Below are 25121 nucleotides of genomic sequence, written 5' to 3' on the forward strand. Positions count from 1 at the left end.
TGGTCATCTGCACAAGACCCTGGCCAGATTAACTCAGTCAACATTCTAGAATGAAGCAGAGAGGGGCTCAGGAGCTCCCACTCTTAAACAAAGAGCCATTGACAGTTGATGGAGTCTGGGGGAGAGAGAGTTTTTCTCCCTTTCTCTTGTCTTCTCTTGTCTTCTCTTGTCTTCTCTTGTCTTCTCTTGTCTCCTCTCCTCTTCTCTCCTCTCCTCTTCTCTCCTCTCCTCTCCTCTCCTCTCCTCTCCTCTCCTCTCCTCTCCTCTCCTCTCCTCTCCTCTCCTCTCCTCTCCTCTCCTCTCCTCTCCTCTCCTCTCCTCTCCTCTCCTCTCCTCTCCTCTCCTCTCCTCTCCTCTCCTCTCCTCTCCTCTCCTCTCCTCTCTCTCTTCTCTGTCTCTCTCTCTTCTGGATTTCTCTGTGTAGCCACAGCTGTCCTGGAACTCCCTCTGTAGACTAGGCTGGATTCAAACTCAGAGATCTGCTTGCTTTTACCTCTCCAGTTCAGGATTAAAGGGGAGCGGCACTACCTTCCAGTGTTCATTTTTTGTAAGGGTGTGGACCCTGGTACATTACATTGCCCATACCTCCAGGAATGGCCACAATGTCATTCACAAATAGCACCAATTAGACCCACTGAGTTAATAATAATGAGAAATTTCAAATCCATGAGGTATAGAGGGAGTTGTGTTGGTGGATCTTTGGGATAGTTGAGAGTATGATGTGTGTAGAGCAGTGGGTAAGATCAGGATATACTATATTCATATATAAGATGGTTAAAAAACAGATAAAATATTATTTAAAAAACAAATTAATTTAAATTAAACATCAAGATATAAATTAATGTGCTTTGACTTACCTATCTCTGATTTTCCTTGGACAGGTGTCTAAAAGAGAAGAAACATGGAAAATAATATTATTTTAATATATCAACATTATTTTAAAGTAATATATTATTTTAATATAATAATATTATGTTAAAGTACTATATTATACTAATATTATTACATATGAACAGTTTTCATAAAAATACAGATAAAATATAGGTTTTGAACAGGATATCTGAAAAGAGGAACTTAGGGTTGGGTTTCATTTTAGATGGATTTTATGTGTGTGGATCTGTCTGGATGGTTCATTGGTGTGTCTTTACTCACCTGAGGGACATATGTGCACCCATCTATGTATAGGTTAGTGGTTGGATTTTTAACATCTTCCTAATTTATTATACACATTATTATTTTTGAGACAAGATCTTTCAGGTAGATCTGTGGCCAGAAATCTTCAGGGTTCCTCCTGTTCCCCACCCCTTCTCAGCTCTGGTGTTCCTTAGCTTTCTAAATGGATACTAGGACCAAACTTGAGTCCTTATGCTTGTGTACACTTTGCCCACTGAAACATGTTCCCAAAATCTTAGATACTTAAAAAAACATTTGTTATAAAAATGCAAGGTAAGATGTTCAGGGCAGCTTTATTCATAACAGTCAGAATCTTTAAACAACCCAGATGTTCCTCAACTGAGGAATGGATACAGAAATTGTGGTACATTTACACAATGGAATATTACTCAGCAATTAAAATAAAGGAAATCATGAAATTTGCAGGTGAATGGTGGGATCTAGAAAAGATCATCCTGAGTGAGGTAACCCAGAAGGAGAAAGACACACACCATATATACTCACTTATAAGTGAATATTAGCCATATAATATAGGATAAACATATTAAAATCTGTACACTTAAAGAAGCTAAGCAAGAAGGATGACCCTGGGTAAGATGCTCAATCCTCATTCAGAAAGGCAAACAGGATAGACATTGGAAGAGGGAAAAAAAACAGAGAATAAGACAAGAGCTTATCACAGAGGGCCTCTGAAAGACTGTACCCAGCAGGGTATCAAAGCAGATGCTGAGAGTCATAGCCAAACTTTGGACAGAGTGCAGGGAATCTTATGAATGAAGGGGAAGATAGAAAGACCTGGAGGGGACAGGAGCTCCACAAGGAGAGCAGCAGAACCAAAAAATCTGGTCACAGGGGTGTCTTCTGAGACTGATATTCCAACCAAGGACCATGCATGGAGATATCCCAGATCCTCTGCACAGATGTAGCCCATGGCAACTCATTCTCCAAATGGGCTCCCTAGTAAGGGGAGTAGGGTCTGTCTCTGATATGAACTCATTGGCTGGCTCTTTGATCACTTGCCCTTGGGGAAGGGCAACCTTACCAGTCCACAGAGGAGGACAATGCAGCAAGCTCTGATGAGATCTGATAGGCTAGGGTCAGATGGCAGTTGATGAGGACCTCCACAATCAGTGAACTTAGAGAGGGGCATGGAAAGAGATGAGGGAGGGAGGGCAGGATTGAGAGGGAAAGAGGGAGGGGGCTACAGCTGGGATAGAAAGTGAATATTTTGTAATAAATAAAAAATAAATTAAAAAAACTAAAAAAAGCAATGTAAGAAGTTACACACACAGGTTTCTATTTTACCTGTGTCCAGGACACGTATTACATTTTCATCCTCAATGCCAATTTCATCCACCAAGTCCATGTACTGCGTCATCTCATCCTTAGTCAGTTGATTGGCTTTTGCTGTGTTTCATGGTATATAAGGAGGAAGATGTCACAACATTAGCATCCAGGACATTAATAAAATATTTGCCAATGCTTATTCTAGTAAAAACTGCCAAAACACAAGATCACTCCCATTTCCTTCAATATATTGGCAGCATGGAACTGCATCTTTCTCATGAGAAATGAAAGTAGTGGGTGGATCACAATGTATAATATACCATGACTCCTATTTTTGTAACATTGACTTTTTTGTGTGGATTTGAGCATACAGAACACATACACAGCCTCCAAATCAATTCCAGAAAACTATGATTGATACTTAGTGTTTTTACTATTATAACTGTATGTCATTATGTTGTTTCTGTTTATATTCTTGAATCCATTCCTAAGGGTTCTGGATGCTTCCTCAGATGACAGAACCAATTGGTCTAAACTCATCATAAAGATGAGGGGAATGACTTTTGGCTTACTGGTTAAGAATGCTTAAGGACCCGCATTCAGCTCCCAGCTCCCGCATGGTGGTGCTCAGCCACTTGTAAGTCCAGTTTCAGGGGATACGATGCGATCTTGTGGCCATTGTATGCACCAGGCACACACAAAGTGCACATACATGCAGGTAAATAACTAGTACACATAAAACAAAACCCCAAACTCGGCTACTGAGGAACAAGTCCCCATGAAATACAACTTCTTCCTATTAATTTCAACAAAAATTAATTCTGCCTTTGATGACAGAGTTGTAGAATTTGTCAGTTCCAAAGAATTTGGATGTATGAAAAACTGAGTTTTGTGGACATGTCTCAGTACAGTCAGAACTCATGTTATGTGATAATTCTGACTTAAAAGTCAGAAGTTCTAAAGATTGCCAGAAACAACAGCTGAAATCCAGGGTTTGCAGTTGACATAAATTCAATCAACAAACACATTTAATGTGGTCAAGTAATATATCAATTCTTGCTTTGTTAGAGGTGGAAATCCAGGATTACAGTGGCATGAGATACATGATGTATGGTTGATATATAATTCAGAAATGCTGAAAAAAGATGTGTGGGAATTTTATTAAAACCTTCTAGGTCCCAACAGTAGAAACAAATATTTATTAATTTGCAACAAATAAACTCTCAATATCCCAATTTCCTTGCTCAATATTCTGATCAAATGGCTTGACAAAAGCAATTTATGGAAGGAAAGGGTTTATTTCTGCAGTACTTTTCCAGTCATAGCACCTTGAATTGGGGGAATTCCAGTAGGAGAAATTTGGAGGAGCTGACACACCATGTCTATAGTGAGGAACAGACAGCAAAGAATACATGCATGTGTGCTTGCATTTATCCAGCTTTCTCCAGTCTGATACAGTTTAGGAGGAACTGTCCAGGGAATGCTGCTCATGTCAGTGTGCAGAGCATCCTATATCAATCATCATTTAATATCATTCCCCAGACATGCCCACAGGCTGGTCTGATGAGAGAAATAGCCTCCATAAGGCCCTTCCCAGAGGATGCTGAGCTTTGTCTGCTGAAAGTTGAAGCTCACAGCATATCCTCTTGCTAGGCAATGATTCCAACCACAGTGGGCAGAGCCTTCTTATGTCAATCATCAATAAATACAAACCCACAGGCTAGTCTTTTGTGGGAAATTCCCTACTGAAACCCTTCCCAGGGGATGGATTGTGTGTTCTGACAAGTTGATACTCAAAGCTAACCATCACAGCATCAGTGGTTTATCAACATAAAGAACAAAATCAGACACATAAACACACTGCACAGAGATGAGCATGAACCCCTCTCCTTGATCTATACACTCAGGTGATAAGTTCCATGTGTGGCACTCACCCAAAACTCCAGCTACTCGCGTGACTTTATTTCTGTTGTCCTTGTTAAAATAATGAAACAGCAATATCTTATCATTCACCATCTTTACCATGAATGTTACTTTTCCGTCATCTGAGATAGAAAAGAAATACATATGAAGTCAACAAAATGATTGTCGAGGCTCATCCTAACTGCACCCTTATGAATGGGTACATAGTTTGCCCCACAATATTCTTCTCCATGTGTCAAAACCTGTCTAAACAGACAGGGGATTAAGGAAGCAAGTGTATAATCCAGCTTTAAGATATGAATTATGTCTAGTATCCCATAGTTACTTAGAAATATAGAAACTATATTAATTTGGGATAGTGGTGTTCCTGATACTTGGATGTGTATAAGTGCACAGTAGGTGGCATACTGCAATATTTTACTTGCTGAAGACAGCTCTGTCTTCAGACAGACTTATGACTTTATGTGTACACAAACATGTATATATATGTATATACATTTTCATGGATCCTATTACATTTAATGGTGGAATTGTTTATACATATATACATATTGAGGAAAGCTGTATGGTTTATATATATGTACATATACTGGCACTTTCATGGATCCTATTACATTTAATGGTAGAATTGTCTAGACATATATATGTACATAGACATATATATACAGATATATACATATACGTATATACATTCATATATATACAATGTATATATATATGTATATATACATCGAGGAATGCTGTATGATAATATATATGCATATACCTACCTATATACATATATATACACACACACACATATATATATATACATACATACATACATACATATACGGAGGTATTTTCATGGATCTGATTTTCATGTAGTGATGTAATTATCTAGCTTTACTAATTCTTCCTCAGACACATGACAGATAAACAAGATAAGGTGCTACATAGCAATTTTCTTCAAACTGGGACTTTCTTGGATGCTCATAAAATAAATAAATCACAAGTCTCAGGACATTTTTGGGAATAATGACTTTCAGTAGGCCACTCCACAAAGTTATGGGAAACAGTGAACAATCTCCAAAAAAAGGAGACTTTCTGAAGAGCTCAGCTGCCTGTAAGCCTTACACAAAGCTCCAGGGATACAGCTTTCATGAGTGTCACCAAGCTGAAGTAGGCTCTTCAGGAATACAACCATATTTGAGTCACAGATGCTCTTGTAAATGACTCCAATACACTTACTGGTTAACTAACATTTCTTCTTATAAAAGGGAAGGGGTAGGCACAAGACCCTCTGTAGCAACATGATGATGTTCCTTCTCATGTCAGTGGAAAGTCATTTTCCTTCTGAGACAGGTCTCACTATGTAGCCTGAAACTTGTGCAGAACGGGCTGGCCTCACACTAAATTACATAACATACAAGAGAGAATGGGACTCTTTGCCTGGATATCTGTTTGTGAGTTGAGTCTGCTCCTGTATTTAAATCCAATAAACTCACTGAAAATACAAGACAGAGTTGGTGATGTGTTTGGCCTATCAGTATTATTGTTTTGGGTTAAAAAGACCGTTTATGGTGGAATAGAAAATAGTGAAAGTCTCCTTACCACCTGTTTCACGACAAATGAAACTGATACCTTTATTATTTCTAAATGGATCTTGGTGTATTTTAGGTCATATTCCTGTCCAAACTGAAAAATAAGAGTATTCATGAAGATTATATTTACATATTGTAAATGATTTTCCCCAATAAAATTATAAAATTTAAATCAGTCATTATTCCATATACAAGATTCATGTTTGAAAATTTCTGGGAGTCATATTAATCTATGATAAATCTTCGTTTCTATTTTGCATCAAGTTTTATTTTTTTAATGCTCAAATCATTTTTGATCACTTTAACCATTCTCAGACTACTGTCTGTGATTTAGTTTAGGCCTAAAGTTATAGGAGGGAAGTGTGCTTGGTACAAACACACACTAAATAAAAGTTTTTTTAAAAGTCATTAACAAACAAACAAATAAACAAACCATATCTACTCCATATCTACTATTATATCTAAAATGACTAGGAAGAAAATGAACCTGCTTTCTTCAAGACTGCACCTGTAATTTGTAGAAATGATTGCATTGGGGAAATGTAGAAATTCAGATATGAAAAATTTAACTACGTCCATGAATTAAAAAAAAAACAACAAAAAACCAAAAACATTCACCCTGGCATCATCTACTCACAGTCTGCCTGGTAAAATTCTTGCCTTTTTCTTCCAATGATTTCTTGCTGTTGGCAGTTGGATCCTCTCCTGAAAAACAAATGAATGGATGTTGTCTTATTGTGAATCACTTCAGGGTCATGATTTCACATGAATGGCAGGAGAGTTTAATGCAAACCACATTTTCATCTGTAGATCTTTCATAAAAATATGTTGTTGTAGGACATTGTCCTTACATATAATCCCTAGCACCCTTAAATACCATCAATCACCCTGTTAGGGGGGTTTAGGTGTCTTTGATAGGGCAGAGTCAGTTCCTCTGTGTGATACTTGTTGCCTATTCTGATCCCTGACTAATGAATGACTGCAAAACCCTGATCTTCCTGCCTCCACACATCAAGTGCTGGAATGATGGGAATGTAGGACCACACCAATGTGCTGATGATGTAGTCCTGGGCTCTGGCTTATGCTGGGTAATCACTCTCTTAGCACAGGGGTATCCCCAGCACATAATAACAACTATTGATAAAAATCCCTGAAGTATTGAACAAAGATTCTACCCCAATCTGAAATGAGAAATGCCTGTAGACATTAAGTTAAAAGAGGACAAGCTCTCCTGGTGCAGAGCATATTGCAGTGTCTTGTATACACTGTACTCCAGCTTCCATATTTATATTGTAATCATGGTTTTCTTTTGCCTCTCTCATAAATCTCACCAATCTTATAGGTTTTATAACAGAAATTGCTTTCTGCATTTAAATGGCTTACAATTGCTTTCTGAGAAGATTTAAATTGGGGTGGGCATCAACAAATCAGGAGATCTTTAGAGTCAGAGGCATGGTCATGTATTCAGATCTGTATCCACTCACCAGAGGTCCATGTCATCAGTAGTGACAGCCACAGCTTAGGCTTGTCTTTATGGTTTTAAAACATGGAAATAACTGGGCTGGAGATATGGTTCAGTCATTAAAGGTTAAATTCACAACCACATAATAATAATAAAAAGAAATGAGAATAACAGTTTAGACCAGGGATGTATCTCTATGAAGCCCATTGAAGGCCTTTGGATCCATTCTTTTCGCTTTAAAAAAATCACTCGTGTCTGGGATGGTGTTCCCTCCAGCGTTCTTTTTGCTCAGAATTTTTTTTGGATCCTTTGGGGTCTTTTGGGGGGCCATATGAATTTTAAGATATCTTTTAGTGTTCCCTGAAGAAAAGCTCTCCCTCCGCATTGGTTTCTGAATATCCAGTGTTTGCTGTGAAATCATATATATATATATAAATATAAACTATACATATATATAAACTTTATATGGAATTAACAAGATGTATCTATATATTTAATATTGTACATGAACAATTTAAGAAAAAGGAGCCTAGAATTTGAAAGAACCCAAAGGAAGAGGGTACTTGGGAAGGGTTGAAGGGAGAAAGGAAAAGAGGAATGAGGTAATTCTGCTTTATTTTCAAAAGTGTATTTATGAATTAAAAATTTTATTTCTCCTTCAACAACATGTTAGTGTATACACCTACTTGATTTTAAGCTATTAGCTTTTAAAATAATTTTAGGCATGCTAAGTTTAAACACCAAGTCAACCTTGGTGGCATCTCTTGTCCTCCCAATAGTTGGCAGACTGATGCAGAAGGATAGGTTCCCTGTAATTCTGAAAAAAATAATTAAAAAATAAAAATAAATAAAAACATAAAATATGGGCTGGGTGTGGTAGTACACATTTTTGACCCCAGCACCCCAGAGGAAGAGGCAGGTAGAGAGAATTTGAAGCCAGACAGGGCTGTAAAATGAGAACCTATTATATACATACATATACATATACATATACATATACATATACATATACATATACATATACATATACATGTATATATAAATTAGCTGGATGGTAGTGGCACACATCATTAATCCTAGCACTGTGGATGCAGAGACAGGTAGACCTCTGATATATTTATTAAATTATTTATTATATGAGTATATATAATAAATAAAACTTGGAAAGTTCATTCTTTAAACTGTATTCACTTCAAAGCCAGCACAATGTACAACAATTGAGTACAGAGACTCTGTCTCAGAAAACTAAAATTATAAATAATCAATTAATGAAAAGGTTCAAATATGAGCATGTAATTAACAAAAACTTTCTTGATCCTAGATAGAAATATATCCTTAGTAGATAATTTTATCATTTCCATATAATTTAAAAGCACTCAAATTGTCCCAAATTTTTTGATGTATCTTCTTCCCAACCTGGGTTTTCGAGGAGTGAAAAATAGAAAATTAAGTGATTGTGATGTATATTATTTTGGTAACTTGTCTTGTGCTGTTTGACTTCAACCAGTATTTGATTTTGAATATCGGGTTTCCTACTTGCATTTTACATCCAGTCCCATTTCTTTCATGTGTTCTATGCTCACCCCATATAGAAAGGTATAGTTATCATTTATCTATTCATCTATATTTACCTACCTATGTATGTATGTATTGATCTATCTAATTATCTATCTATTATTTATATATAATCATTGTCTATATCTTGATATTTATTATTTTACTTTATATTGCTACACACTAAATACATTCACACGTTCTAAATTAAAAGTGCAGATATTATATGTAATTTTTCTGGAGCATACAGAACAAAGTGATGTAAGAATCCTGACTTAGTGCTGTGGCTGTTCACTGACATGAGTATTGAATGAAAACATCTCATTTCTCTGAGCACAGCCCATCATATGGATTGTTTTGTTTTCTTTCATATCTTACTTGACATAAAAATAGAGGAAGATTTTATTGCATTTCTTCGTACACTCAATGCGACGGAAGTAGGTTCGTAAGGGTGAGCCTTCTTTTATCTTCTCTGCAGTACTGGAGGCTAAATAAACAGTTTTCCAATTCCCTTCAATCTGGGGGGAGAAAAAAAAGCAGCTTTGGAAACAAGGCAAGCAAGCATAGTAACCTGGAAGTCCGCTTGGATGGGGTCGTTCCCAATCTGAGTTTGTAAAAAGGCATTAGACACCTTAGCTTCTTTATGTGTATGCGTACTCTGAACAAATATCCTAATAAGACCCCTCCCCAGCCACCTGTATAAGGCTACTCACACACCCCTCTCTGAACAATGGTGTAGCGTTCCCCACATAACAACTATTTCTTCCCCCTCGCCACCTCCATCAAGCTACCCAAACATTAGATGAACAATCTGTAGGGGTTCCCACATAGAATCCCTTCATAATTATCTACCTACTGCATCTGGATAGTCACACACCTGTCTCTAAATAATGGTGTAGGGTTTCTCATACCCCTAGCAATGATCAAGTCTAGACAGTTTCCATTCAAGTATGTTTTAAATGTGTCCAGGTAGGAAGAATAGAAACACTGATCTGGCAAGAAGTGGTTTGGAGTGTATGCATAGTAAGACAAAAATAAGTTCTTCAGGTGACCATACCCTACTTGATACCTTTATGTTTCTGTGCAATCCGGTTTATATATGATTCAAATCAGATGTTCTATGAGAAAGGACATGTGAATTTGGACAAATAAGTGATTTAATCTGTCAATCAAAATAGATCAGGCCCTTTAGTAACCAGCTCGCTGGACTCATTCTTGGTGCCAGATTGAAGGATGTTCTTTCTCTGTCTCTTTTTGCATGTCTATCTATGTGTTTGTTTTTGTGTCTCTCTTAGTCTCAGTCTCTACCTCTCAAAAAACCACCTTATAGACCATTCTCTCTCTCTGCCACTCTCCACTCTGAGACATAGAGAATACTTACTTCCAGAACATTCTTCCCTCTCTCCCATACAAAGAAAAACAGAAGACCTACCTTCAGAAGCATTCTTTCTGTGTTTATTTTTCTCTTTGCTTCTTGGACTCCCTGTGTGACTCTACTTCAGAAAACTACCCTTTAGACCACCCTGTCTCTCTTTATCTCTCTTCACTCCCAGATGTAGAGAATACCAACTTTCAGAGCATTCTCACCTTTCTCTCTACCAGTTGGTTTCTGTCCCTCTGTTTCTCTCTCTCAGAAAACCATCCATTAGATTACTTCCCTATGTCATTTGTCACTCTCCACTCCCAGACATAGAGAATACCAACTTTCAGAACATTCTTTCCCCACTCTTTGTCTTTCTGCCTCTGCTTCTCTGTCTTTGGTTGCCCTACACCCCCCCACCTGCACACAGGCCCTTCCCAAGCCTCTCTCTGTGTCTGTCCCTCTGTCTGTGTCTCTCTCTGCCCAGCACACCCACTGCACACAGCCCTCTCCCATGAAGGCCTGCTACCTTCTTTCTGAGATTCTTATTCATCATCACACAGGAGACGCCAAGCAGATCCAGTGTGAGCAGGAGGATGATGACCCTCATAGTGTGTGAGTGACTGTGTCTGCCCTGAAGGTGCCCGGATCTCACTGACTGGCAGTGCTGAGTTGCTCCCTGCTTTTTATAGCTGCCTTTCGAGATGGTGGCATGAGCATCTCAGTTGGCACTTACGTGCTGACATTGACATTGGGTCATTTATTACACAGATTTGTTCCTGGAGAACTTTACTTGGCATGGACAATTAACTTTTATTGTCAGTTCTGATGCTCGATGCCTGTTCCATATTTCTGGTAGATTTTTATTCGTTTTCTTTATGTCCCTATTAAGAAAACAGAGGACTAAAAACAAGGTTTGATAATATTATTTTAACTGGAAGGGAGGGTGTTTAAACCTGATGTCTAAATTTAAAACATACATATAGCTGGTTGTTAAACAAAAATAGAATGTCTCATCTCTACTTGGACTTTATATTCTGGACACAACTGATTCCTACATTTGTACAAATCTGTATGTAGATTTCTGTCAATTGAGCCTTCTCATTAGTCCATTCCTGTTACCTCTTCCTCTAATCAGATGTTGAGGGAAGAATATCAAGTGTTACCATTTTCAATCAAGTTTTCAACACCAATGAACCTGAACCATGGATGAAATATCAGGGATACTGGGAATGCTAAAATGCACTTGTGGACACTGCTCTGACGTTGGCACAAACCACATTGTTGACATGACCAAGGACAAGGCAGTAAAAACCAGCCTGAGTAGAACTCATATTTGTTTGTGGAACTCAAGGTTCTAGCCTTTGTCTGTTTAAACAACTGTGATAACACGAGCATACAGTCTTAATTCCAAAGATAAGGTTGTGCTTCTGTAGATATAATTTATTGTTATTTCCTTATATCCCATCACTCAAATTTAACACCCTGTCAATCATGACAATTATAACATGTAACCCAAGTAACTTCCAGAAAGCTTAATAACCAGTACACACACACACACACACACACACACACACACACACACACAAACACACACACACGTGTGTGTTTGTGTGTGTGTCTGTGGTGTGTGGTTAAATTCTCAATTTACTTTTATATATAATTATTTTGAGTGTGTGTGTGTGTGTATTGGGTGTGTGGAATCAGTATTCCAGGCTTGTAAACAGTCGCCTCTTTGTGATGAGTTGTCTCACTGGGCTCAGGTTTCCTCAGTTTTCAGCAGCCTGTGCTGATGAGACTTTTAGAAAATGCAACCTTTTCACATGTCAGAATCCATCAATCTGAAGGCTGAAATTAAACTTTTGAACTCTTGTCTTCTTAATAGTTTTTAATATAAAATAATGCATTCGTACACATTTTTCTCTTTAAAAGAGTATCATTTTTACTGCATACATGTCATCTTTTTTAAAAAAAATATTTTTTATTGATTACAGTTTATTCACTTTGTATCCAGCTGTAGCCCCCTCCCAACCCCACCCTCACTCTCTCATCTCCTCCAATGCCCTTCCCCAAGTCCACTGATAAGGGAAGTTCTCCTCCCCTTCCCTCTGAATGTAGCCTATCAGGTCTTATCAGGACTGGCGGCTTGGTCACCCTCTATGGCCTGTTAAGGCTGATCCCTCCTCAGGGGGAGGTGATCAAAGAGCCAGCCACTGAGTTCATGTCAGAGACATTCGCTGTTCCTAGGGAACTCACTTGGAGACTGAGCTGCCATGAGCTATATCTCCACAGGCATTCTAGGGGTTCTAAGTTATCTCCATTCATTGTCCTTAATTGGAGTATCAGTCTCAGAAAAGACCCCTGAACCCGGATATTTTTGATCTGTTGCTCTACTTGTGGAGCTCCTGTCCTCTCCAGGTATTCCTAACTCCCCCTACTTTCACAAGATTCCCTGCACTATGCCCAAAGTTTGGCCATAAGTCTCAGCATCTCCTTCCATACCTTGCTGGGTAATGTCTTTTTTTTTTTTCTGTTCTCAACAATTTAATGTAAAAGGATAATAAAAATGGTAGGGTTTCAGTTCTTAGTACATTCTTGGAATGTTGGCCTCCCAGAGAGCATTATTTCAAACAGTTGAAGAATTATCTAACTTTTCTGACTCAAAGATAGCTTGTTTAAATTTAAAAAGACTTGGTTCCAAGGGGTTGTGGTAGCTAACTTATCATGAGAATTATATAAATCATGTCAAGGTTTGAGCTAACACAAAGTAATGTGACAGAAACAGCTGGGGCAGACAGGAGAGTGAACAATCCTAATATTACTTTTCCCTGTAACAACATTAATATTTGAACATTAATTAATTATACATTCATTATGGTGTTTAAAACAGTCACACCCAAATAAATTCATATCATTGAAAGATATACCCACACTATAGGCCTGCTTAAGCACAGTTTTTTGTCCAACAGCCCTTGGCAACATGTTGACAGGATCCTCTGCTTCTCAAGCTAATATAGGTCTGGCTATCATTTTGTAGAAGACACATTGAAACTTCAAACATCCTGAGCTGGGGCTCTGGTGTTGGAGACACCAGGACAAAACCAGTGGTTCTCAAATTTGAGCTTGCATCCCAGCCACCTGGAGGGTTTGAACACACCCTGCTAGTCCCTGTTAATGAAGCCCCAAATCTCTGTCTCAAGAAAGTCAGTTACATGGGGCATGACCATTTCTGACAATTGCCCAGGAACCCAATTTGAGAACCACTGGCTTAAGTAGGCACTTACCATTGCTGTTCTGTGATACCAGCGACTGTCCACTATTAACCTGCAGGGGGCAGTGTGGAGCTGGTCCTTTGACACCATTCCTCAGCATCTGGTATCAAGAGAAATCTCTGCCTGGCTCACAGGCCCCTTCCCTGCTAGCCCACAATGCACTTTACAACTAAAGCCATATATAGTATATTTGAAATGTTTTATTTAATGCTGAAAAACTTACCTTAGGGCACAGAGGATGTAAAATGGAAAGGCACATCATCAAGTCATCCTTGGAAATGAGTTGTTTTTCTTCAAAATAACTTCTTTCTCTTCCGAACCCAAACACTAAATGAGGTAAACAGGCCCTTGTACCTCAGGAACAGGGGGCAGGGGCTGTGGTCACTCCAGGACTCTAAAGCAGGGTCTGGGCATAAGAACCCTGAGTAGCTGGCAGACAAACGCCTTCCTCAAGATTAGAAGGAAGGTACCATATGAAGAAGGCCTCAGAAACAAGCTTTTCAGTAGGGCTGGGAAGGAGCCACATCTGAGTTTGTTTCAAGATCACAAACAAAAGCAGCACACAGGCTCCAAGGCACAGGCAGGGTGCTCTGTACTCCCCAGGGCCCCTGCCATACCCTAACCAGCTCACTGAGCCAGGCTAGCTAGCACGTCCTATATTTAATGAAAGGGAATCTGCAATGGTGGTAGAAGTCCTGAGTAGTTACTGTCCCAGTTCAGCACTTCACACTCCGCCTTGAACTCAAAAAGGTCTTGGTTTTAAGTCAGGTCTCCTATAAAGGTTCACAGCAGTGAAAGACAGCCCCCACTTGACCCTGTGGCCCTTCCGTTAACTGCTTTCCCAGTCACAGGGGACAAGAAGGGGTCAAGAGAGCCTGCCCAGGCAGCCCAGGCTGGGCCAGGCTAAGATGAAGCAAGTACTGTTGAGGGTCTGGAACGGCTGTTGTCAAATAAGTGGAAGCTCATGTGGTCACTGTGTGCAAATGAGGGGCTCATCTTAAGCGGCTCAGTGTGGAGCGGGCCTGGTGGTGGTGTCTGGCCTCCACTGCAGAGGGTTCTGTGCACAGCCTGCCTCCCGGTAAAGTGTGGTGTGTCAGGGCTGTGCTTGGGGGCGTTGTCTGGGGGGCAGCAGTGGGCTCAGTGAAGAGGTGCCAATAACAGCACACCTGAGTAAAGCTTGTGTCACCAGGGAGAAGCTGACGGCAGGAACACACAGCTTCTGGCTCCCATAGCATAACAGCTTCTGAACCCAAATGGGGAAAGGCTCTTGAAAAATAGGGGACTCGTCCAAGGTCGGGACAGTCTTCAGAGGAACACAAAGGCAAGCTGTCTTCTGAAAGGATTACCTTAGGACTAAGAAAGACATCTGCTTATCTCCCCCATGAGTCGATTTAAGATTGCTATTATTGTTTCTTCCAGAGGGTCATGGAAAAAAATTAAGCCTTGAAAAAAGAATTCAATTTGTTTAAAAGAGCAACAATGTTGGGGGAGACTCCAGGTCATTTGGCTCACAAGCTGCTTCAGCAACATCTGGCCTCAGGAAGCATCCCTAGATATCCACCCATTTTCTGTGAGGAAATTTAAAATCCTTTTCTTTAGGACCTTGTACAGATAACTGGGAAGGCGACTTTTAGAGGGGATCTTTTGTCGCTTTTGGAGGTGATTTTTAATTATAATAGTCTTGACAGTCATATAGCGTGCAGGACTCAAGTGCAAAAAGCTACAGAGAACCTTCTCTCAATATGACAGCAGCTCAAACTCAGGAAGATTCTTGATGGCTGCAAACTCGTTGTCTTTGCCGTCCTCCTTCCCCTTTTTGGAGCTGGCCAGATTTTTTGTTCTCCTTCCTCCTCTCCCGTTTGTGTCTGGCAGCCTCGTACTCGGCTGACTCTTCCATCTTCGTAATGCCGTTGTGCCGGTACCACTGCAGCTCTCTGATCTTGGCGCGAAGCATCTTCTCTTTGTGCATGCTTTCAAATAAATCGTCAAACTCTTTGCAGGACATGAACTGGTAGAGTGGCCGTAATTTCAGCCGCAGCTCCTTCTCCTCCTTGGTGATCTTTCGCTTCAGTGTCTTCTCCTTCTCCTTCTTGTCCTTGCCCAGGAAGGCCGGCACCAAGTTGTAATCTCGGGCAATGTTCTTCCGGCGCTGCCTCTCCTTCAGCTTTCGCACATACATGTCTACGTGGGCATGCTTAAGCTCAATCTCCACATCATCGTCATCATAGTTCACGGAGAGCCCACTGATGAGTGTCTCAGCATCCTGGTCATACTCGATCTCATAGTCATCACGCAGTGGCATGTAGCCCAGCTGCTGCTGCTCAGCCACGGAGATGTCCAGAGGGGGCAAAGGTGTGGTGAGGCTGGATGAGAGAGGGCCCCCACTGGGGCAGGTATGATCTGTCACCCGGTTGGGGATGGTGTCAGGGATGCAGGCTTTGCCCAAGTTCCCATGGATGTACATGCTAACGTAGTGCTCCATCACTTCCTGAGGAGTGCGTGAAGGACCAACATACTCAGCCATGTCTTCCCAGTTGCCGAAGCCGAACAGCTCGATGGCGTCCAGCAGCAGCTCCTCCTCGCGGCTGGTCCAGCCGCCCTCTACCTCAGGCCCCCAGAGTGTGACTCGTCCTCCGTATACCAGCTGGTAGCCATGGTAGCGCCGGTGGTGGCCGATCTCCGCGCCGGCTGAGAAGCAGTCAGGGCACAGTTCGATGTCCTGGCACTCGGTGCAGTGGAAGCGCAGCGAGCTCACCTCGACCAAGCAGTACACGCAGTACTTCTTACCCAGCTCCGCCATCTTCACTCCCTCGTTTGCCGTCGGGCCCGAACCGTCGCGTCCCCAGCTGTCAGCGCCCCCTGCCGGGCCCACCGCGCCCGATGTGCCCTTAGCGCCTGCGCCGCCCGCAGCTGCCACAGCCGCCCCGCCCAGGCGCCACCAGAGCCAGCCAGGCGGGCAGCTACCCTCCTCAACAGGCTTGCTCCCTCCGGCCCAGCCCCACCCGGCCCCTGGGTAAAGTCTTTATGTGGCCCTCTGTGGTCGGTTCCTGTCCTGTTGCCTCTTTTCTCCCTCTTCCGATGTCTATCCCCTTTGCCTTTCTACATGAGGATTGATAATCTTACCCAGGGTCCTCCTCCTTGCTTAGCTTCTTCAGGTGTACAGATTTTAGTATGTTTATCCTATAATATAAGTCTAATATCCACTTTTTTTTTCAATGCAGTTTATTCAGGAACCTTGAACAATCATCTGACCCTGGGGAAAGCCAGCCCACAGCTTAAATGGCCTCTGGGTAGCCAACCTCAGCATGCCACGTGGGCAATGCAGATAGGTCCACATACATGGAAGCAAGCCAGATCCTCAGCCTTAGCCAAATGTGGAGTTGTTCATGACAGAGAGCACTCACCATCGGGAAGGTGGAAGGCGGAAATCAGCTCCATCTTTAAGGCGCGGCATTACGCAGCTCTCTACATTTCCCCCTTTTTGTTTTAGACGCATCAGGCAAGAGTAGAGGTCTGATCTCTGATATTAGAAATAAATTAGGACTATGTACTGATGTTCATTTAGGTGTCATCCACCCAAAGAGCATCAGACCCGTCCGATACCTTTTTCTCAGAGGCGGGACCTGGGGCATCAACCCGCATGCAATCAGACATGCTCTTCTCTGGGTCCAAAGCGGCTGACCCTGAGTGCAGTGCTTAGCCTCGCATCCTGAGTGTAACATTTTAGCTTTTTATGGTAGCCAACCATGCTTGGGGAGACTGCCCTGCTTCAATGGCTGTAAAGGCCTGAATGGTCATGGCTGCATTACGCTGTTGTGAGACTCTAATCTTGCATAATATCCATTTTTAAGTGAGTATATACCATGCCTTTTTGCTCCTGGAATAACTCACTCAGGATGATCTTTTCTAGTTCCAACCATTTGTCTGCAAATTTCATGCTTTCTTTTTGTAAAAATTGCTGAGTAGTATTCCATTGTGTAAATGTACCACAATTTTTGTATCCATTCCTCAGCTGAGGAACATCTGGGTTGTATGCAAATTCTGGCTATTACAAATAAAGCTGCTACAAACATGGTTGAGCAAATGTCCTTGTTGTATACTTGAGCATATTTTGATATGCCTAGGAATGGTATAGCTGGATCTTGAGGAAGACTATTCCTAATTGTCTGTGAAAGCACCAGATTGATTTCCAAAGTGGTTGTGCAAGTTTACATTCCCACCAGCAATGGGGGAGGGTTCCCTTTTCTCCATATCCTCTCCATCATGTGTTCTCACTTGAGTTTTTGATGGTAGCCATTCTGATGGGTGTAAGATGAAATCTCAGGGTCATTTTGATTTTCATTACCATGATGATAAGAGATGTTGAACATTTCTTTAAGTGTTTCCCTGCCATTCGATATTATTCCGTTATTGAGAATCCTGTTTAGTTTTGTACTACATTTTTAATTGAATTACTTGATTTGTTGCTGTTTACTTTCTTGAGTTCTTTATACAGTCTGGATATTAGCCCTCTGCTACATAGGTTTTGTCTTGTGTGTGGATGTGCACATGGGCACAGTACCCATAGAAGCCAAAAGAGGGTGCTATATTTATTTCCTTGGAACTGTAATTACAGGTGGTTGTTTACTGTCCAACTAGGTGCTGGGACTCAAACTTGCATTCTCAAGAGCAACAAGTGCTCTTAACATCGGACACTAACAGAACCATGTCATAGAAGCCTGGGGATTCAATGAGAACCCATCAGATAAGAAGAAAATACAGATAATCCTATTTAAATAGTCACAATGAACAGCGGTTCCAACCTGCTGCTCTCTCTTGAGAGGAAGTTGTTGTTTAGGGAACTTCAGGACCAGAGATTTTGTGAAAACTTCATCCACACTGCAATCAGCAACATTGTCATAGTGTGTTATTTGTAATAGTTCCCATAAATAAGGGTGGAGAGATGGTTTAGTTGCTTAAAGTACTTGCTCTTCTTACAGAGAGAACCCTGATTCAGCTTCCAGCACTTACATGGTAGCTCATAACTATAGTAACTCCAGTTCCCCTATGGGTACCCTGCCCACACAGTGGTGCACTTACATACACGTAGGCAAAATACTCATACACATAAAATAAATCATATAACTCAATACACATTTTTTGCCTTAATTTTTTTTCTTAATTTTATTTTTCTTATAGTTACATTTTGTTAACTCTGTATCTCAGCTGTATCCTGCTCCCTCATTTCCTCCGTAATCCCACCCTACCTCCCTCATCTCCTCCCTGCCCCTTTCCAAGTCCACTGATAGGGGAGGACCTCCTCTCCTTTCATCTGACCCTGTTTTATCAGGTATCATTAGGAATGGCTGCAATGTCCTCCTCTGTGACCTAACAGTACTGCTCCTCCCTTAGGGGGTGGGGAGGTCAAAGAGCCTGCCATTGAGTTCCTACCACAGAAGGCATCTGAAAGACTCTACCTAGCAGTGTTTCAAAGCAGATACTAAGACTCATAAACAAACCTTTGGCAGAATACAGGGATTCATAGAAAAAAAAAAGGGGGAGTTAGTATGATGTGGAAAGGATAGGAGCGCCACAAGGACCAAACTTATCTGGGCACAGGGTCTTTTTTGAGACTGACACTCAACCAAAGACCATGAATGGATATAATCTAGAACCTCTGCTCTGATGTGGCCTGTGGTAGCTCAGTAACCAACTGGTTTCCCATAGTAAGGGGAACAAGAACTATTTCTAACAGGAACTCAATACACATTTTTATAGTTCCCAGAAATAAAACAACCACAATGAAAGGTACAAAGCATCTAAGTGTGAGCACAGGATAGCAAAAGTCAAAGAAGCCAAAGGCCAAACATTCATCTTCTAAGGCTCAGATTACACAGGGCCTGAAGACCTCCAAATTAATAAAGAACTAAGCAATCGCAAATTTGTCTCAGTTTCCTATTTAGAAAATGAGGGAATTAGGCAAAAGGCACTCTAAGACTCCTTCCAGTTCTAACATTCTATCTTGGGGTTGAAAAGCTAGAACATTTGATTCTTCAGAATATAAATGAGTCTGGACATGGTGGTGTACCATGGCGGCAGAGGCAGGAGGATCTCGGGGAGTTTGAGGCTAGCCTGATCTACCAAAAAGTTCCTGCACAGCCAGTTCTTCACTGCAAGATTTCATTCAAACAAAAAATAAGACAAAACAACATAAATGAGAAAGAAGTATGCCTGTTATCCTAGGAATGAAATAAAGGAGAAATGAAAAGAGGAAGAGAGGGGGTAGAAAGAGAGGTAAAGAAAAACAAACAAAAAGACAAAAAGGAAAAAAAAAAGAAATAAAAAACCACTGTATAAAATGGGTAAAAGGGTTTCTGCAGTTTTTACAACTAACACACCTTCTATCCTTCCACTGTAGGGGATCAAGATTGAACATATTCCCTTTATTTTTTAATTTTTATTTTTTATATTAATCACATTCCCTCATTCCCTCCCAATCCTACCCTCCCTCCCGCATCTCCTCCCTGCCCCTCTCTAAGTCCACTGATAAGCAAGGTCCTCCTTCCTTTCCATCTGACCCTAGTTTATCAGGTCTCATCAGGACTGGCTGCAATGTCCTCCTCTGTGGCCTGGAAAGGCTGTTCCTCCTCTGGGGGGGGGGGGCAAAGAGCCTGTCACTGCACTGAGTTCATGTCAGAGACAGTACCTGTTCCCCTTAAACCCCCTTAAATGCTACGCTGCCATGGCCTACTTTTGAGCAGGGGATCTATGTTATATCCAAGCATGGTCCTTGGTTGGAGAATCAGTCTCATAAAAGACACCATGTGCCCTGATATATTTGGTCCTTGTGGAGCTCCTATCCTCTCCAGTTCTTACTAACTCCCCCTTCTTACATATGATTCCCTGCACTCTGCCCAAGGTTTGGTTATGAGTCTCAGCATCTGCTTTGATACATTGATAGGTAGAGGCTTTCAGAGGCTCTCTGTGGTAGGTTCCTGTCCTGTTGTTTTCTCCTACTTCCAATGTCCATCCCATTTTTTTCTAAGAGAGGATTGATCATCTTGCCCTGGGTCCTCCTTCTTGTTTAGCTTCTTTAGGTGTACAGATTTTAGTGTGTTTATCCTATCTTATAGTTCTAGTATTTACTTATAAGTGAGCATATATCCTGTGTGTCTTTCTGCTTCTGGGATACCTCACTCAGGATGCTCTTTTCTAGATCCCACCATTTGCCTGAAAATTTCATGATTTCCTTGTTTTTAATTGCTGAGTAGTATTCCATTGTGTAAAAGTACCACAATTTCTGTATCCATTCCTCCCTTGAGGGAAATATGGGCTTTTTCCAGGTTCTGACTATTACTAATAATGCTTCTGTGAACATGGTTGAACAAATGTCCTTGTTGTATACTTGAGCATATTTTGTATATTTGCCTAGGAGTGGTATAGCTGGATCTTGAGGAAGCACTATTCCTAATTGTCTGAGAAAGCACCAGACTGATTTCCAAAGTGGTTGTACAAGTTTACATTCTCACCATCAATGGAGGAAGGTTCCCAATTCTTCACAACCTCTCCAGCATGTGTTGTCACTTAAATTTTTGATGGTAGCCATTCTGATGGGTGCTGGTGGGAATGTAAACTTGTACAATCACTTTTAAAATCAATCTGGCACTTTCTCAGAATATTGGGAATAGTGCTACCTCATGATCTAGCTATATCACTCCTAGGCATATATCCAAAATATCTTCAACTATACAAAGACATTTGTTCAGTGATGTTTGTAGAAGCTCTATTCATAATATCCAGTAGCTGGAAACAACTCAGATGTCCCTCAACAGAAGAATGGAAACAGAAATTGTGATACATTTACACAATTGAATACTACTCAGCAAGTAAGGACAAGGAAATCATGAAATTTGCAAGCAAATGGTGGGTCCCAGAAAAGGTCATCCTGAGTGAGGTATCCAAGAAGCAGAAAGACACACATGGTATATATTCACTTATGAGTGGATTTTAGATATATAATATAGGATAATCATAGTAAAATCTGTACACCTAAAGAAGCTAACAAGAAGGAGGTCCCTAGGTGAGATGTTCAATATTCACTCAAAAAGGCAAATGGGATAGACATTGGAAGTCGGAGAAAACAGGGAACAGGACAGGAGCCTACAACAGAAGGACTCTGAAAGACTCTACCCAGCAGTGTATCAAAGCAGAGGCTGAGATTCATAGCCAAACTTTGGGCAGAGAATCATATAAAAGGAGGGAATAGAAAGACCTGGAGGGGACTGGAGCACCACAAGGAGAGTGAGAAAATAAAAATTCTGGGCACAGGAATCTTTTCCTGAGAATGATAGTCCAACCAAGGACCATTCATTGAGATAATCTAGAACCCCTGCACAGATGTAGCCCATGGCAGCTCAGTCTCCAAGTGGGTTTCCCTAGTAAGAGGAACATTGGCTGTCTCTGACATAAACTCAGTGCCTGGCTCTTTGATAGCCTTCCCTGGAGCTGGGGCAGCCTTACCAGGCCAGAGAGGAAGACAATGCAGGCAGTCTTGATGAGACCTGACAGGCTAGGTTCAGAAGAGAAGGAGGAGGACCTCTCTTATCAGTGGACTAGGGGAAGGACATGGGGGGAGAAGAGGGAAGGTGGGATTGGGAGGCAAAAAAGGAGGAGGCTAGCAGCTGAGATACAAAGTGAATAAATTGTAATAAATAAAAAATAAAAAATAAAATAATAATAATTACCATGATAGACTAAAATCCATATTGCCTCAGGGAAGCAGAGACAGATGTATCTCTGTGAATTCAAGTCCATCCTGGTCTACAAAGTAAGTCCAGGACAGTCAAGGATACATAGAGAAAACCTGTCTCAAAAAATATATATATGTATATATGTATATGTGTGTGTACATACACACACAAACAAACACACACACACACACACACACACATGGAAACTCACACTATGTCCCTTCATAACATACTTTAAAAATTACTTATTTTTATTTAATGCATGAGTGTGTTGCTTGCATGTATGTATGTACTCTGTGTTCATGCCTGGTGACTTCAGAATTCAGAGGAAGACATTTGATTACCTGTAACTGGAGTTACAGATTGTTGTGAGTTTTCATATGAGTGCTAGAAAGTGAACTTGGGTCTTCTGTAAAAGAAGCAAATGTGCTCCATCTCTTTAGCCCCTTTATTTTTAGTTTTGTTTTTAAGGTTTTGGTTTGGATTTGTTTGGGTTTTTGAAACAGGGTTTTCTGTATAGCCTTTGGCTGTCCTGGAACTGCCTCTCTAGGCTAGCCTGACCTTGAACTCACAGAAATTTTCCTGCCTCTGCCTCTGTAGTTTTGAGTTTAAAAGCATACATTACCACTGCCTGGCTGTTTTTTTTTTTTTTCTTGTAAAGAGAATTTTCACATTTATATGTGTGTGTGTGCGCGTGTACATAGTTTATGTGTATCAAATGCATATAGAAACCCCCAGAAGCCAGAAGGTGTCAGATCCCATGGAACTGGAGTTACAGTTCGTAAGCCACCATGTGGTTACTAATCCAGGGCCATGTGCTGGGGCCCTTAGCAGTAAGCATTCTGGAGCACTGAGCCATCTTTCCACTCCCTATGTTTACTTTTTATAGATCACACACACACACACACACACACACACACACACACACACACACACACACACACAGGCTGTATGTTTATGTGTATGTGTGTGGGCACTTGAAGAGGCCGAAAAGGCAATTAATCCACTGGAACTGAAATTAAAGATGGTTGCTAATGTGGTTGCTGGGAGCCAAACTCAGGTCCTCTGCAAGAACAGGAAGTACTCTTAACTACTGAATTACTTCTTCAGTTCCTGGGATGACCTTTTCACATACCTTCTGGTAGTTATTCAGTATACTATATTGCCTCCTGGGTGGTTCTGCTGGAGGAAAAGTAGATTCAGTGGAGGGTAGATAGAGGCTTGTAGTATGTTGAAAGTGATTTTGGATATTCTTAGTGTTACAAATACCTATATATTTTTGTTTATTTGTTTTGGTTTGTTTTTTAGATAAGGTTTCTCTGTTATACAGTTCTGGCTGTCCTGGAACTCTGTCTCTGTTGGATTAAAAGCATGTACCACCACACCCAGAGACAAACCCAACTTAAAACACGGTTTTAGCTGCTCTGGCAGAGCGGCGGGCTCTGTGTCCGGGACTTCTCCCCCGGTGCTCTCCGTGGGGGCTGAGCGGCGGCTGCCCTGCGTCTATTCGTCCTCCTGAAGATGCACCCGGACTTGTCTCCACACTTGCACACCAAAGAATGCAACATCTTGATTGACTTGCTTAAGGAGTGTCACAAAAAGCACAACATTATGAAGTTTTTTGGTCATTGCAACGACCTTGATCGGGAAATGAGGAAGTGCTTAAAGAATGAGTACATGGAGAAGAGGACCAGGAGCAGGGAGCACGGCGCTGAGATGCGGAAGAGACTCTCCGATCTGCCAGAGGAAGGGGGAAGATAGCTCATGGTGGCTTGGAGACCTGAAGATGGCTGGTAGCAAGAAAAAGTCCCTTCTCTTTGGTCTCTTGAACCCTTTTGAGTGAAAAGTGATCCATGAAGAACTAGCTCATGGAGAGTCATGAGACTGTGGATTCTCCGTAGTTGTTGAGCAAAAGCCTTTTGGACTGTGCCTCCAAGACAGTTTCCTCTGCTGCTGCCTGAGCCTGTGTCCACCTAATACTGACTCGTCTCCACAATAAAGTCATCAGTGCTGGCCTCCCTTCTCTTTGACCATCTTAAGGCTGGAGCAAAAGTGGTGCCAGTTAGGTTCTTCTTTTGGAGAACATAGTGGTTGAAGAAGGGGCACCAAAAACACAAACTAGCATGGGAATTGTGGGGAAATTCCAGCAGAGTTAACTGTGCAGAAGTTCCCAGTTTTATTGTTTTAAAGAGCCATTTTCTGAATGGTCAGAGGTTTCTAGTTAGCACGCAGATTATGGATGGAAAATATTTGAAAAAAATCGGCCATTCAGTGGACATGTGCGAGTTCCCACCATTCTTTAAGTAATGCAGCGTAACCACCATTTACACAGTCTATCTACCAGGCACTACGTAAACTAGAACTGCTGTGGCCCCAGGTGGCAGCGTGTAGGTTTTATGCAAATGCGTTGCCTTTAAGGGACTTGAGCCTCTGCAGGTTTGAATGGGGGGAGGGGGCAGCCCTAGAAACAGTAGTGTCCCCGACCCCAAGAGTGATGACTAATGTGGATAAGAGTGCATCCAGTTAGGGCCCCATCGGACTCCACTTCCTCATTTGGTTAAACGTTCCCGTCCTGGGAACCAGTTAACTCCTGGATTCTAGCCTAGAACCTCAGGACCCTTCATGTGTCCACTCCCCCCCTCCTCCCCCACCTCATGAAAACTACTTGCAGCGGTTTGACAGACGGTGCTGTAAGTTTCCCGCAGTGTTTGTGTGTAATGTTTGTATGAGACCTTGGTCTTTAATAAATGATTTTCCTATTGCAAAAAAAAAAAAAAA

At 41.3% G+C, this 25121-nt stretch overlaps 2 protein-coding genes and 1 pseudogene across 2 annotated transcripts; 1 reads left to right on the plus strand and 2 right to left on the minus strand.

The window, feature by feature from the left end:
- Positions 1 to 853: 853 nt before the first annotated feature.
- LOC132650151 (probasin-like) lies at positions 854 to 10952 on the minus strand. Its single transcript, XM_060375756.1, has 6 exons — positions 10872 to 10952; positions 9361 to 9500; positions 6604 to 6671; positions 4395 to 4505; positions 2479 to 2580; positions 854 to 885 (listed from the first exon to the last, which is right to left on the minus strand). The coding sequence occupies exons 1-6, from the start codon at positions 10950 to 10952 to the stop codon at positions 854 to 856; spliced, it is 534 nt and encodes a 177-aa protein (XP_060231739.1).
- A 4198-nt stretch (positions 10953 to 15150) lies between these two features.
- On the minus strand, positions 15151 to 16414 carry LOC110544407 (transcriptional adapter 2-beta-like; annotated as a pseudogene).
- A 7354-nt stretch (positions 16415 to 23768) lies between these two features.
- Positions 23769 to 24358, plus strand: LOC110543487 (COX assembly mitochondrial protein 2 homolog). Its single transcript, XM_021629798.2, has one exon. The coding sequence runs from the start codon at positions 23865 to 23867 to the stop codon at positions 24102 to 24104; it is 240 nt and encodes a 79-aa protein (XP_021485473.1). The 5' UTR covers positions 23769 to 23864; the 3' UTR covers positions 24105 to 24358.
- Positions 24359 to 25121: the final 763 nt, after the last annotated feature.

This window comes from Meriones unguiculatus, chromosome X, assembly GCF_030254825.1.
Source record: "Meriones unguiculatus strain TT.TT164.6M chromosome X, Bangor_MerUng_6.1, whole genome shotgun sequence".
NCBI classification, from domain to species: Eukaryota; Metazoa; Chordata; class Mammalia; order Rodentia; family Muridae; genus Meriones; species Meriones unguiculatus.